Source organism: Podarcis liolepis, assembly GCF_965112155.1.
Source record: "Podarcis liolepis genome assembly, chromosome: 5".
NCBI lineage: Eukaryota > Metazoa > Chordata > Lepidosauria > Squamata > Lacertidae > Podarcis > Podarcis liolepis.
This window is the reverse complement of record NC_139556.1, coordinates 53,276,257-53,291,774: the sequence shown is the minus strand read 5'-3', so window position 1 is coordinate 53,291,774 and position 15,518 is coordinate 53,276,257. Positions and strand designations below refer to the sequence as shown.

The 15,518-nt window shown below is 40.0% G+C and overlaps 1 protein-coding gene and 2 long non-coding RNA genes across 30 annotated transcripts in view; 2 read left to right on the top strand and 1 right to left on the bottom strand.

Annotated features, from left to right (window-relative positions):
• Positions 1 to 15,518, bottom strand: part of ABLIM1 (actin binding LIM protein 1) — a 221,001-nt gene that overhangs the window by 33,339 nt on the left and 172,144 nt on the right. For 26 of the 28 annotated variants that reach the window (XM_083504842.1, XM_083504843.1, XM_083504847.1 and 23 more), the window contains 5 exons: positions 15,120 to 15,197; positions 11,289 to 11,444; positions 4,850 to 4,894; positions 2,540 to 2,575; positions 1,232 to 1,361 (listed from right to left, as the gene is read on the bottom strand). In XM_083504842.1, the coding sequence (XP_083360968.1) occupies positions 1,232 to 1,361; positions 2,540 to 2,575; positions 4,850 to 4,894; positions 11,289 to 11,444; positions 15,120 to 15,197 (445 nt within the window). The remainder of the gene's footprint in view (positions 1 to 1,231; positions 1,362 to 2,539; positions 2,576 to 4,849; positions 4,895 to 11,288; positions 11,445 to 15,119; positions 15,198 to 15,518) is intronic. The other 2 variants (XM_083504839.1, XM_083504841.1) reach the window with 1 other exon arrangement.
• The window catches only part of LOC310707711, a 308,528-nt gene that overhangs the window by 157,701 nt on the left and 135,309 nt on the right, over positions 1 to 15,518 (top strand). The window lies entirely within an intron of this gene.
• LOC310707724 lies at positions 6,037 to 11,669 on the top strand. The gene is made up of 4 exons (XR_014526695.1): positions 6,037 to 8,074; positions 8,143 to 9,394; positions 9,867 to 10,434; positions 10,790 to 11,669. It is a non-coding gene; the product is annotated as an uncharacterized lncRNA (long non-coding RNA).

Below are 15,518 nucleotides of genomic sequence, written 5' to 3'. Positions count from 1 at the left end.
TGGATAAGGTAGCTATGCAATTCTCCCTAACCTGAATCCCAAACCCTAGTTTTGGGGTTCCATACTGTTTCCAGAGTAAGGCTAACCAATTTTAATTTCCAGATTTTGCTCACAATGCTACCCATGAGCAGTTTATTTAGGGACGTACGTTTTAAAGGCAAGACCTCAAAGAAAAATACAGCTTAATGCACATCTCTGAAGTAGAAATTTCACTGTTTTGTGCATGCAACTTTAACAGATGAACTGGTTTGCAATTTGTAGACCTTAATGGCTAGCTAGGGGTGAATGCAGGCACAACATTTTAAGAGCAGTGGGTGCTACCCTGCAAAGATATTCAAAGTGACCAGTTGATAGTTAGCTTTCCACAGCAGGATAAAGCTCTGAAAAGAACAATTCTGCCAGTTTGAGGCTATATTTAACTATTCACTGGGCTGGCCCCTGTGATGTCACCAAGAAATCTCTTCCTGCCTCAAACACTCAGAAGAGATTTACGTTTTATAAACTTAACTTTTCTTTAAAATAATTAAGAAGGCAACAAATTACATTTTTTTAAAAAAGGAAGACATAAGTGGGGAGGCAAGCCTAACAACTGAACCAGCGTTTGATTCACTAGTGTGTACAGTGGACATTTCAGATGTGAAAGCAGGACGGACGGAAGGAAGGAAGGAAGGAGGGAAGGAAGGAAGGAAGGAAGGAAGGAAGGAATGGCTGTGGAATTTGCATTTAACTTTTAAATTTTTTAATGTCTGTCTTCACACTAAGATTTTAAATAAAGAATTTTCCTGTTTTTAAAGATGGCCTTCCATTTCAACATCAAAGCAGAGAGGTCATGTGGACTGCGAGGTTTAATTATCAGGAGTATTCCACAGTCTGAAACCAAGGACTCATTAAAAAGGTCCCTATAGCATGATATTCAACATTACTTGCCACTTATAAAAGAAAGGATAAGCAACCAATTTAATTTCCCAACAGTAATCGCTTTACCCTAAGACTCAAACATTCCCCCTAACAACAAGACTCATTGCAGGAAATTGTGTGCTTTTCTCTAATTGGCATAGATTCTAGGCAGCTTAATTAAAAATATCAAAAAGTGAAAAGGAAGGGGGAGGGAACCAAACCGTATGCAAGAAGTCATGTAATACTAAAGTGTCAGATTCCTTTTCTATGCAATTCTATGACATAAAGAAGCTAAGATTCTGTGGCTTGGCCACTTGCCTACATTGGGCCTTACCAGGTCTGTGAAAATGTTGTGGTGAACGTGACATTGTAGGAGTGTAGCTGTGACGACTGTACACAGGAGAACCAATGGACCCCTGGCTGGTAGACCGGTGTATCATCCGATCCCGAAGATCCTGATATCCCTGAGGTAAGAAAATATTTTACATATATATTATAATATTAAGGGTTATAATGGTTAAGATGCTGCTAAAATGTTTTTTCCATAGTAACTCGCTGCTTCAGTTCCTTGACAGTTGGAGACAAACTAGATGTTACAAAAAAGCATTTCCCTCATAACATGGGAGCTGACACTTAAGAGAGTTGGGAGCCATTTAAAAAATATTAGCCTGTCCAAAAAGTCTATCATTGAAACACTGAATATGGAAGCACCAAAAATTCCAGAGGCTTCATACTAGCATGAAGATGGAGCTCCTGAAGTCACCTTATCCCACCTTGACCCTTCCAAGATTTGCTATATATTACTGGGTAAGGTAATATAGGGACCCGGGTAGCGCTGTAGGTTAAACCACAGAGCCTAGGACTTGCCAATCAGAAGGTCGGCGGTTCAAATCCCTGCGATGGGGTGAGCTCCCGTTGCTCGGTCTCTGCTCCTGCCAACGTAGCAGTTCGAAAGCATGTCAAAGTGAAAGTAGATAAATAGGTACCGCTCCGGCAACGGCGTTTCCGTGCGCTGCTCTGGTTCACCAGAAGTGGCTTAGTCATGCTGGCCACATGACCTGGAAGCTGTATACCGGCTCCCTCAGCCAATAAAGTGAGATGAGCACCGCAACCCCAGAGTCAATCACGACTGGACCTAATGGTCAGGGCTCCCTTTACCTTTACCTTACTGGGTAAGGATGTTGAATAGTCTGTTCCATTCATTCCCAACTGTCATATAGAAGGAACCCTGCATATATGATTGCATTGCTCACCAGCTCCAACTATTCAGTTCGTTTCCACTACTTAACAACAGTTACTGATCCTGCTCCCTGCTCACTTCTTCACCTTTGACCTCTGAAATTTCAGTGTCCCAGTTATGTAACCATACTGCCCCTGAGTCTTTGGATTTTTTTAAAAGCAAAACCCGAGCCTGCCATTATGAGATGAGATTGATTGCATTGAGGGCAATAAGCTAAATAAATGACATGTGCAATTTGCTGCTGAATTGCATTCAGCACGGTGGACTGCATAGTCACAGAATGGCAACTTACAAGAAGGCAGCACGCAACAAGCAACAAGCAATAATACTGTTTTACTGGTAGTCATATTATTATTATTATCATCATCATATAATGCAGGGCACAGCTTCCATTGAACTTACTTCTGCAGATGGAGTTGGAGAGAGTGTCCTTGGAGACTGCAAGACATGGAAGAAAGGAAATTGTAGATAGAGGATTACTCCCAATGTGTCACAAATCCATTAGTAGTTGTCATTTCAGTTGCGTTATTTATTTAAAAATGTTTCTGAACCACTTAATATTCAAATAAACCCTCAACGTTGTGTACAAACAATGCAAATCAGCGTAAAAACAATAAAACTACATCATAGAAACAGAAATCCAGTGGTACAGGGCCTGAGTTGATGGATTAGGGGAAGCTTGCCGGAAAAAGTATGCCTTTAACAAGACAATCGAGGGAAATTGCTGTGATGCTTCATGTAGGGCAAAGAGAAGGGCACATCAATGTGCAGGGGAAACAGCAGAAAATGCCTGCTTTCAGTTTACCTACTCTATGATATCCTGTAGAGTGCTGATCTAAATGACCTTACAGGTTCATACAGGGTCAGGTGGTGTTTCAGGTAACCTGACCCCAAACTGTTCCGTTATCAAGGTGACAATATGAAAAAGTTGAGTGGAAACTCCTAAAAATTCTTCTATGGCACTGCCTACTCATATCCAGGTTTAGGAAACTGCTTGAGTTTCAAGCAACCTCCACATATGCTTAATTTAATCAAATATTCTACAAGAGCAACCTATAACAAATGACTCCTCCTCTACCTGCAAAGATGGCAATCACAAGTGTGATTAATTTGACAGCTACCATAGTTGGACAGAAAGCTTTCACAATGGTGATCCCTGTATTAAGTATCTCATTGGCTCAGGGTTTTGAATGACACCAAGCATTCAAGTTTCCAGATGACTTTTACAGGGGGGTGCCATTTTAAAAAAAATGATCCTTGGCACTGAAGGCAGGTTGGCTGCATCTAGTAAACCTTGTCCAGATAAAACTCTGGGGGTTTTATTACAGCAGACATGGGAACCTTTGGCCTTCCAAATGTTGCTGAACTACAAGTGACATCAGCTCTAGCAAGCTGATGTGATGATGAAGGTTGTAGTTCAGTAACATGTGGAGAGCCAAAGGTTCCCCATACCTGTTATGCAGGAAGAACAGAATTTTGTGTAACGTAAAGAAGTAGACAAATTATCCATCCTTTCTCTGATATCTGCTATTTGAGGATTTCTTATCATGTTAAAGCAAACTTCTGTAAGGTGCAGTGCCATATGCTGAATCATGTCCTTTCAGGCCCAGGATGTAGGATCTGTATATGTAGTATGCTTGCATCCCACCATTATTCAAACAACCAATTTTAACCTCACAGTTGCCACCTTTTATGATGTATGCTAGGCTAAGCAATAACACTCTCCATAGCTGAACAGGGATTTTAATCCACACCGAAGCCCAACACTTCAGTCATTGTACGACATGGGTTCTTGAGCATATCTTGGATGGTCTGGGATTGTGGTTGTTATATAAGTTGTTATATACTTGCTGCATCACACACACAGAGGGAGAGAGAGTCCAAAGGATGCACCCAAAAGCACTGTGACAAGAAGAAAAATAGCAACAAGCTCTGTACCACAAACACTTGTGCAAGATTTCTGAAAATCCTGTTAGAGGTGGGTCTGCTTGGTAGCAGTTCTCATTCTTTATTGCTTAGGAGAAGCTACAGCCTTTTGCCAAGCAGACAAACATATGTGGGTTTAGCTTCATTTTTTGTATGCGGCGCTCTTAGGACTGCACAATTTGTGACCTACCAGCCTGAATGCAGTCTACCAGCCAAGAGGGGCTCAACAAACCTTTTGGTTCCCTACCTGCCTGGTATTGCAAAAGAAGGGAGTGCAAGTATCGGGCAGGTCGCAAATCATGGCTTACTGGCTGCGTTTTAGCTTGGTGGGTCACAAGTTGTACAGGCTTGCTCTAGCATTAAACATTCCTTCCCTGAACTGAAGATGACTTCATATATGGAAGAGCTTTTTTTGATCTAACTCCATATTAACTATGCCATTTTTCAATCCAGTCTCAATGGTTACATAGTGGCTTGGTACATCTAGCGATGCGGAAATCATAATGCTATTCCAGATCATCTTTTGCCAGCTGGGTCATGTGAATCTGCCATGAAATAAAAGTGCTAGATTCCAATAATGTGTCATGATGTAGAAATCAAACATATTCAGGACTTGTCCAACAATCTCTTATTCAACCTTACGGACAAACACAGGATAATTCAATGACTGCAAGTGAGGCATCAAAGAAACTGACTTCCTTTCAAGCCAACTTTAGCTTTGCATGTTGTTATACCACCACCAAGTCACCTCTGTGGAGTTTGTACTGTCTTTTTCTTTCAACTTACACTTTCATCGTGCACAGGAGAACTGCCATATCTTGAACTCTGAGTCTGTTAAGGAAAGTTTGGGTTCATCATTCTTTTTGTAAATTCTAAAAAGTTTTTATCAGAACATAATGCAGAGCAAAGCCTAGAAATTACTAATCTCAGGTGCAGCAGGGTAGCAAAAGGAAATACTCAGGTGGAGTCCAGTGAAAGTGGAATTTCAGGTTGTAAATTTATAGTCTGGGGCTTGACCCTAAAACATCATTTGGTCCATTTTTCTAGTGCTGGCTGTCTACAAAACCATTTTTTTTCTGGGTTTTGATTACTGAGTCTTAGTTCTCTATGTTTTTACAGTGGTGAAGGGTTTTACACCAAAATTCAAGCTACATTTAGACTATCAAATATCATCTTAATAAAATGAGATAGTAACAAGCCTCTTGGCCAATTCTGGTGGAATCTATACACATATAAAAACCATTCTGAAAATGTGTTTTTAAAAATACATTGACTTTTCCATAAGACTCACCATTGCCATCTAGTGTCACATTGTATATTGCACTTAAAACGTTGTAGTTGCAGCTGTATAGCTGAGTCCTCTGTCTTTTGCACAAATGAGCAAGAAGTCTTCCATTAACTATAGCTTCTTGTTTCATCTGTATTGGGATACTATGGTTAACAGCGTCAGAACAAGCCAAGATGTTAAGTGATGTTTGATGTTGGCTGTCCATCCTGGCTTTTTCTGAAACTGTTAACCGTAGTTTCCAGATTTGAATGAAACAGGAAAATATAGTTACAGCAAAAGAGATCACATGTGTAGCCAAGAGGCTTGTTCATATCTCCATTTATTAAGCCAAGATATGATTGTTCAGACAGACCCAGTGTATGTTATGTCCAAGACAGCGTATCTGGGTTCATTTGGAATAGCGGAATTTAAATCTAATAAACTGAAAAAAGAAAGATAACTAGCCTCCAACTTTGTGGGCTAGAAGACATTTTCCTGAGAAAACTAACTAATACTGTTGCACTATTACAAGGTGTATCTATTGTAGTAGGTGTTCCACTGATAAAAGGCACTCTTATTGCCATTTTAAAACATTCCTGTTTACTTAAGCATTTGATGGCTGAAATATATTGTTCCTAGAAACTTTGACATTATTTAGTTGTGCACAGTTGTCTGTTCTTTAATTTTTTAAAAAAAATATTGTTTTTGTTGTTTTGATGTTTGCTTCCCTGAGTGAAATTTATGATTTAATAAATAAATAAAATAAGGACAGGCACAGAAAGTGCATTATATGTGTGTGCCTTGCAACAGCACCCACAAAGTGAAGTCTATGGGAATAACAGGCATGATTCTAAATCGGGATACTGGCCTCAGATGCTTCGACATTTTCCATATCCATTGTGACGTCAATAACGGCAATAGTATTACTTTAAAGGAAAGCAAGGCAGGACTGAATTCCAAAGAGCTCTAATAAGATTTTTGCTCATGATGGATATAAATACTCAGTCATAATGTTATACAAACTCTGAAGGAATGGAGCTCCAGGGAAAAACTCTAGCTAAGAAGCCGCAAAACTAGTTCCATGATTGGTATAACTCACCTGACCATTAAAAACAGACCAGAGAATGTAGATCTGGAGCCAAAGGATGTCTCAAGGAAGAACTAGGAGAACTGTTTAGTTATTAATCCACCTAAGTATGTTCCTGGTTCAAAACCAGCCGATGACCATGTTAGTCATGTGATAGCCATGCTACCATTAGCATAAAACAACTACTATGCAAGTTAATACCAGAAAGAAGCCAAAAACTATTTACTGTTACTATTTACATTGCTTCATAGCAGGATCTACTATCATGACACACATTAAGCACACTAAGTATGTTTTCTGTGCTCCATTGCTGGGTAAGTGATTCTATGCAATCAGCGATCAGATTATACAAAAAGGCATTGCTCCATAAAAAGCAAGGATTAAGCAAGGCAGAAGCAGAAGATAGCTAGAGGTCCTTAGAAAGAAATGCAGCCAAAACAACATTCCTGAGGGAAAGTGAACGACGATTAAATGCATCACAGCAATCATACAAGCAGTAGGCAGCCAAAGCCTCTGTCTTTCCTCATTCATCAGATGCAACAGTGTAAGAGAAGCTGTGGGGAGTTTGCAAATAGGAATACAACCATAACATGTATGAACTATACTAAAAGTGTATGTGCTACAATCAAAGACCAACCTTTCACTACCAGCATCATTTATTTTTCGATAACTTTTTGCTTTATTGGCCAATCAGACCCTATGTGTTCATTTCTGAACAAGAAGATTAACTGGTTGGTTTCCACTAGGTGGCACTATGTGAAAACATTTTCCATAATAAGATCTGACAGTAGTAGTTCAAAGACTGAAATATTAAATTCAGTGACTTTACAAGAGATAGAGCTTTAAAGGATTTGAATGCTAAGTTGTGGGTTGTTATCCAAATTAACTTTTGTGCCAGAACTGGTGTGTGTGTGTGGAGAGAGGAGTGAATCACGGAGTTAAATACTGGGTAGAGAATCAAAACAAAGAAAGGACACAAGCTGTAGCTTGGAAGAAATGGACGAGGTAAGTGAGTGCATCCAATCCTTGAAAAAAAGCTCTGACTAGTTATGCTTATGTGCACAAATAATATTCCTGGCTGGCCTAGCTGTCAACTTAGCAGCAACAATGCCTCTGGTCTCTATTCCTTACATTACGGAAAAAGACAAAGAAGATGGCAAAGCAGTTTCATAGCTTAGAAGAGAACATGTTTTGTAACTGATCTGTTGCTGTTGCAGCTATCCTGACAGCTGTCACATTTCAGAGAAAGTTGAACACAGGCAGGGTGCTTCCAGAGTGACTGCTGTTTGTTCATTTGGGAACCTTGCTTCCATAATGGAATCCAAGGAAATGTATGTGTGGTTCCCAGTCACCAATTCAGACACTGACTTGGCTTCAGACCATACTCTAGTCAGCAGGCATGTCCAACAGGTAGATCATGATCTATTGGTAGATTGTGGGGTGTTCTTGGTAGATCCTAGTTGACCTCTGGCCCCTCAGCAATCTCCTTACAAAAAAGCAAAAAAAACAACAAAACAACCAACCCAACTTTGGCTTCCTAAAAACAGCTCCACAACTTTGGCTTACTAAAAAAAACCCCTCAAGCTCCCCAACTCTGGCTTCCTAAAAAAGCTCCCCAACTTTGGGTAGATCACTGCCAGTCTTTTTACGACAATGGGCAGATCACTGCCAGTCTTTTTACGACAATGGGCAGATCACTGCCAGTTTTTTTTATACTGTGAGTAGATCGCAGACTATTGGGAGTTGGACTAGTGCAATCCAAATCCTCTTTTGTCATAGGCTACATGCAGAACTATAACTGACCAGAGGAGGATTTAGGGGAGTGCAACCAGTTCGCCCACACTGGGCCCCAAGCCAAGCGGGTGCCGCAGTGGATTCTGCAACAATGATGAATAACGGAAGGCGAGGTTGGGGGGGGTGAATTTCACTGAATTGACTTTTCAGATTTCAAGAGGTACAGCACTGTGTGTGCACATTCCCACTATGTTCTGAGTACTGTCACCTAAATTGCCTCCCCATGTTATATGTATGAAGTGGCAATGTATAATTGGCTCCACCCCCAATGTCACAATGCTCCTCTCAACCCTTCACGTGTTGAGCATTTTCTCCCTACAGTTTAGAACCCTGACCTTCTGATCATACATTTTCAGTCAGCAAGCTATTATTGGGGGCGGGGAGGGGGGGGGCTTGTTCATCACAGCACAGAAATAAAGAATGCAGTTAATGCAGGGGCGGGGGGAAATGGAGTAAAGCCAAAGTGTCTTGTCAAGTCACATGAATAAATAGTCTTAAATGAGGAGAGATTTTCTGGGTAAATATTTTTTATTCACACATAAAACCTAACATCAGTTTGATATCATGTTTCATTATTGATTTTGCTTTGCAAATATTTACCAGGCGGCTTTTTAGGGAAATGCATATGAAAAGTTGCCCTCTCCAAAGGTATTTACATAGACCTTTATTTTTTCCACTGCGCAGAAGCTATTGAGGATAATGTTTCTTAAGAACAGGACATGCAAATCTTGCACTTGTGAACATTCTGGATCTAATTCTAATATATGGATGTTGCTGTGCACTTCTGAAGTCTTTGTAGTTTCCATTTGGAAACACTATTCTCTCTCTCTCTCTCTCTCTCTCTCTCTCTCTCTCTCTCTCTCTCCTGTATCTGGCAAATTAGTGCTTATTTTGATTACTGTGTTTTTCTCCATTGAGGAAAAGTAGAGACAATGGCTTACATAAGACCAGATACAGCACAACCCTATGATAAGTCTCCTTGTGTTCAGTGGGTCTTACTCTTAGGCAGATGCATATGGGACTGCAGCCTTAGAGATTTTTTTGGAAGAGACAAATTTTAACCATGACTTCCTGATTCACAGCTCAGTTCCTTAGCACTTAACGCTATACAACTTTCTGAGTTCTTTCTTCCCTCTCCTACCTGTTCTCTGCCTGACAATGACACACACACTGCTCTATTCTAGCATAGCTCTAATTCCTTAGCTTCAGATGGCTACTGAGTTTAGACAGATTGGATCTCATGATCAGACTCTACTTGCTTAACAACCTGAATAATAATAATAATAATAATAATAATAATAATAATCTGTATATTTATCTCTGTCTTTCTCTCACTCTCTCACACACACACATACTTTTTTTGTTATTATCTGCTCTTTATTGAATATTTCAATTCAGAGCAGGAAACAAAAAAAAAAGTAATATAAATATACAGAAAAAATATAGTGTACAAAAATGACAGGATCCATAAAAGGCTCCTCCAATAAATAGCATACCAACTCTTTGGTTTATGATGATAAAGCAAACAAAGTTAAATAGAAGTGAGAATCAAGAGCACTGATCCTACATTTTTACCTGGCTGTAACCTTTACTGCAAACCTAAAGGTCAACATGGACTTTCACTTATTCTGCACAATGCACAAGCTAACATTTAGAGGCATGTCCTGCTTCACTGAAAAAAAAATGCTTAAAAGAAACATGTGAATACAAGATGTAGATGAAGAAGTCACTTGCCAAAGGCTACCCAACTCTCTTCATGGTAGAACCGGGAAGAAAAAAACCCCTCTTAGTCAAGTACCTTCTCGGTTGTATTATTCCACTTTCTAGTATTAGCATAAAACAGCCATGATGTTGTCTCTCCACTGCCAAAAGTGCTATGACTCTAAATACCACTTGCTGGAATGCTGTTCATGTCCTGCTTACGGCATCCCATCGGCAACTGAGATTACTGAGCTCTTTTTTACTTTGCATAATCATGCAAATACTCTGTATTTAAAAAAACAAAGGCAAAAATCTGGAATCGTACAATTGTAGAGTTGGAAGAGACCACAAGGGTCATCTAGGCCAACTGCCTGCAATGCAGGAATTTTTTGCCCATTGTGGCACTTGAACCCATCACTCTGAAATGAAGAGTCTCATGGTAAACTAACTAAGCTATCCTGGAAGCTCAAACCTGAATGGGGTTACTAAATTAAATATATGCCTTTGTTTCCAGGGCCAGGAGTGTTGTGTATTGAGTCAAAGGATTTTATATCTGTATTATGATTGTCTGTATTTGCATTAGGGTAAAGTAACTGCCTTTTGGTTCCAGAGGGTACAGCTACTATTGGTTCATTTAAGCTGCTGTATTTGGATCTTCTGTCTTATTGGTTCCCTCCAAAAGGCAGGACTGTGATTGCCTGATATTGTTCACTCCAAAATGTATCCTTTCTTGCTAGTCCCCTGTCCCTATAAATGTAGCTTTCCTCTCCCCAGACCTTAGTCTTGTTGCTTTAATAAAGAAGTGTTACTAGAGAACTGTCTCCAGCATGTTATATCAAGAGAGCTGAAATCACAAACCCCACGTCACAACAAGGAGATCTGTGTGTTTTAGCATGGCTCATACTCTTTGGGTCTTAACTTATCCACTCCTGGAATACAACCCTTTAGTAAAAAAAGGGTGCCGCTCCTACTGAATTAGTACCCCTTTGGTCCCACAAAAGCTCCTGAACTCCTGATGTACACCTTCTGTTTCAAAATCACATGCTATTAGATAGAACCACTGTGCCTGCTTCATACATGCATTTGGTAACTGCCATGCTTCTACAAGGAAAAGGGGGCTGTAAACTAAATGTGGTCCTTGCAGCTAAAGGCATTAATTAAAAAGGTAAGCAACAAAGAGGAGCCATATGCTTTCTGGTTGCAGAAGCCCTCATGCTGCAAAACAAAGAACGCCTTCATTTTTTTAAAAGGCCAGAAAGATGTGGAATGTTTGCACAGATCAGCAAGAGGAGCATCAAGTTTATACATCAGGCAGAAGCTAGGCTGGCTTTTAAAAACAGTGCACATAAGAGAATGGGTGAACCCCAGTTCATTACCTCTCCAAGACTCTGCCTCTCCTGTCTCTCCTCGTAGGCGGAAGTGTAGAAGGGCTCATAAGTAATTAGGTCTGGACGCTCAATGTCATAAATGGCCTTGACTTTGGGAATGGCTGCTAAATCCTTATAATCAAGGATCTCATTGTCTACTTTTGCCTGAAGGTCAAAGACAGAAGATAAATTAAACACACAAACTTGTAGATTTTTTTTAGATATACATTTCATTATTTAGGGACTTTGCTTATATAGTAGGCTTAAAGAAAACCTCATAGCCGGTCTATTATTTTTCACAGAAGCTACTCTCCTTTCCTTTGGCCTTATGCATCTTTTTTAAAAGGGTGGAACATTTATTTATTTTTTTGCATTAAAGCCTAGACTTGGCAATACATCAGTCCCAGTCTGCTATGAAGTCTAAATTCAGCTCTGCCAGTAACTCAGTGGGTAGCCTTTGGGCAGCAACACCCTTATTTTGGATACAGCATTCCTATCAGCAAAACATGCCATACATGAACCAAGCCCTGCCAATGTCTATGTCAAGGAGATGTTGAGAAGAGGAGGGGCAAAATCCTGTTAGAAAAGTTGTGGTTGATTTTTATTTGTTGCATTTAATCACATTTCTATCCCACTCATCCCCAAAAATTCAAAGAAACCAAGGGTAACAGCATAAAAGAAACCTAATTAAAAAAAATTTAAAAAATGAAATGATTTATTTGCAAAATATTGAAGTATAAAGCAGTCTAAAACAATCCCCCTTCCCCCAGAAGAAACCAGTACAAGTCAGTTTTTGAGAGTTTACCTAAAAATGACTCCACATTGGCTAATAAATGTTCTTCCTTAATAAAAGAACAAATCTAAGAAAGAAAACAAATTGGGTCTACAACAAACAATGAATTGGCTTTTGCTGCATCTCCCTTGGCAGTGAGCTGTGTGTAACCATAGGATTTACTTTATGCCTGTCCTCATTTTGCCCAGCAGACATGGTTAAAATGATGACGTCTCACAAGTTGTCCATAAAAACCTCATGGAAATGGGCATCTCTTAAGCACACCAGGCCCATTTCAGGATTTACAGATCCTTCTTCCCACATGGTGCATCTTGATAACTTCAGCACACTAAAATATCCATTTATATGTAAGCCAAATTTATATGTTCCATAAATAATTGTTAGTAAACTCACTTAACCCATATTCTGTTTAAAAGACCTGTTTTTAGGAGGTAATTTAATTATTGTTTGATTTTACACTAATGTTATATATCTAATGTTAGCCGCCCTGAGCCCGACTTTGGCCAAGGAGGGCGGGATATAAATAAAAGTATGATTATGATTATTCCCGATTAAGAATATACGAAACACTGTGACACATTAGGATGCATCCTGATTACAAGAGTACAACAACAAGCGGAGCCCTCCAAAGAAATGCTGTGTGGGTTGTTGGGTAAGTTTAGTCCCCCACACAACCCCCACATTTCTTCCTCTCACTTCCCTTCCCCAGGAGTCATTCCGAGTCTCTTTCCTCCTGTGTCTCCCATTTCACACCTACCCTTTCATCCTCCAGTCTCCTTTGTCAGTTGTCGTGCCATTTCTGTCTCCACCTCTCTTCCCTCGCTCTGTCTGCCTCTTTCCCCACCCAACTTCATCACCCCTCCTCCATCTTCTCCTATCTACTGCTTCCTACACCTAGCTGCATCTTCTCCTACCCCCTTTGGTTTATTCACCTCACACACACCCAGTTCCAGTTTCTGCTTTGTGTTATTGCTCAACACCTTCCACCTGAAGCTGTCTCAGATCCAGCCCCCTACATTCTCATGTCTTTTCATTAATCTCTTTCTTCCTCCTCCTCCTGCATTCGCCTTCAAGCAAACTTTGCCAGGAAGCCTGCTGTGCACTCACTGATTCCAACAGGTTTTTATGGCAGTAGGCTGGGTGACTCAGGCACGCACTGTTTTAACACTGGGGAAGGAAATGAGAGTTTGCCTCCTTTGTACATGGGTGGTGCCATTTTGGCTGCATAAAGACCAATACTCATTCCATGAAGTTGGAATATAGAAGTAGTCAATGCTTTAGTAGTCAAGTAGTCACGTAGTCAATGTTTAGGATTGCAGCCTAATAGCACAGTTCTATGTCTGCTTTCTAGGAAGTACATCCCGCTATGTTCAGTTGGGCTTATTCCCAGGTAAAGGCCCCTCCAGATGTCCTTTTTATTGTGCCTTCATGAATCAGCTTTCAATGTTTGTGCCTGCTTCACTTCTAATCAGCACACGCCCTGTAACTTCCTTCTGGAAACCTTCAAGTTTTCATACCACAAATATTCCAGTTTATTTCTTGCTCTGTTTTTGTTGCACTATAGCTCACAAGTGCTGCTCCACACAGCAATAATTCAGTAACACTGGGGAAGCATCACAGAACAACTAATAAAGCAGAATGATACAGGGACAGTATAAATTCACGATTAATGCACTATTATTGGATCAATGACAGCTATTGAAAATGCACCCGCCTCAAAAGGTCCTAAGTGTGAATAAAATTACAGCTTTAGGCTGCAACCCTCTACATTTTTTTTCTGGGAGTAAGCCCCAATGAACACAGTGGGCTTACTGCACACACAACATTCATATGGTTGTGAGGCTATTGTTACAACACCATAGAATGGAGAGAAGTGTGCCAAATTCTTAAGGTTAATTTGTCTGATTTTAAGTGGAAGAGGGGGAGAGATTAAATGGCTGGGATAATCCAAAACATTTTGTGGGGAGGGAATCAAATATCTGGATAAATGGAAGTAACTGCTGAATATTGCTATTCATGAAGCTGTCAGTAAAAATAATGTTCATTCTTTTTGTCTGTATTACTTGACTTCTTTCTGTCATAGCACAGGCTTACGAAAGCTAGTGGCTAAAAGTATGTTACAAAGAGATGTGCATGCTACTATGTCTTCCTCAAACTTGTTTTGGAATAATTTCTAGCCATAACTGAAATGAGTCTGTGCAACTACAACTTTTAAAAGCCACTTTTGTTGAAGCCCAAGCATTCATGTCTGAACATTTTTAAGCTACTGCGTTTAAGACAAGACATTTTAATTATTCCCTTGTGCATCGGAATAATATATAAAGGTTCCCTAGAACTGCAGATTAGAGGCTATGCAATGTAATGAGGAGCTGACTTTTCCAAATTTGCTGAAGGCTCTGAATCCACCCATTTGAATACATTGGCTTCACGCCAAAGTGTGCTCTGTAGTTTGAAACTAGCAGTTCATAAAGAGTCCTGATTTAGGCATGTGCCCCAGTTGATATGAACAGAAAGTCCTCTGTCAACTTTACTAGCTGCCATAGCATATGCCAGGCTGTTTCCGAAAATCACAGATCTATGGGTCAGTTGCTATCCATTCTGTATGTTTAAAGCACATCCAACACATATTTAAAATGTCCACAAAGAATTGTGGGGAACATAGCTTGTTAGCAGTGGTGGGAATTGTTGCTCTATGAGAGGGAAACTACTCCTGCTATATATTTCAGCACATAAGCTTGGTGTGACATCCCATGCATGTAAAGAAAGTCTTCAAGCCTTGTTTCTTCTCAGCCACTCAATAAAGAATAGAATGGAATCTGTCAGTTTCAATTTTTACTCAAAGCATATTGTTGGCAATACCGACCACTGGATCAATAACCTGGAAAGTAACATTTCAAAGGCTTTGAAAGGCATGCATTTCTGGCTGAGGTTTCGAGCCTGCCCAGTGAAAACGCTGGAGTTCTCATCTCACAGGTGACAAATCCCAGCTGCTACTTCTCCATAAGGTATCATTAATAAATAAAAAGGTAAGACAAAATTATACTTACATAGATTGAGTGGCCTGGTGAGCCAGGTATACTGGATCCAGGCCTGGAATAAATACTTTCCAAAGATGTTCTTGTAGGCTGTAACAATAACAACAGCAACAAAGAAATAAGCTGCAAAGGCGTGGCTGCATTATATATCCTATTTGAAACACAGAAAAGGTAGTTTTTCAAAAGACCATGTCAACATTTTTTCAATGAAAACCGTAATGTTTTCATCTGGATCTTGTGAAGCAGGCTGGGTTTCTTTTGTGAAGGGGGGTTCTGCATTTTGTTGACAGGCAAGAGCTTTCTAGGCATACACAACTAGCAAGGGTAACAGCATAAAACACCAAACCACCAGAATACTATCCTTGTCTATAGTTGGGAATGTTGTTGTTTGAAAGTGTTGGCAGTCATCTA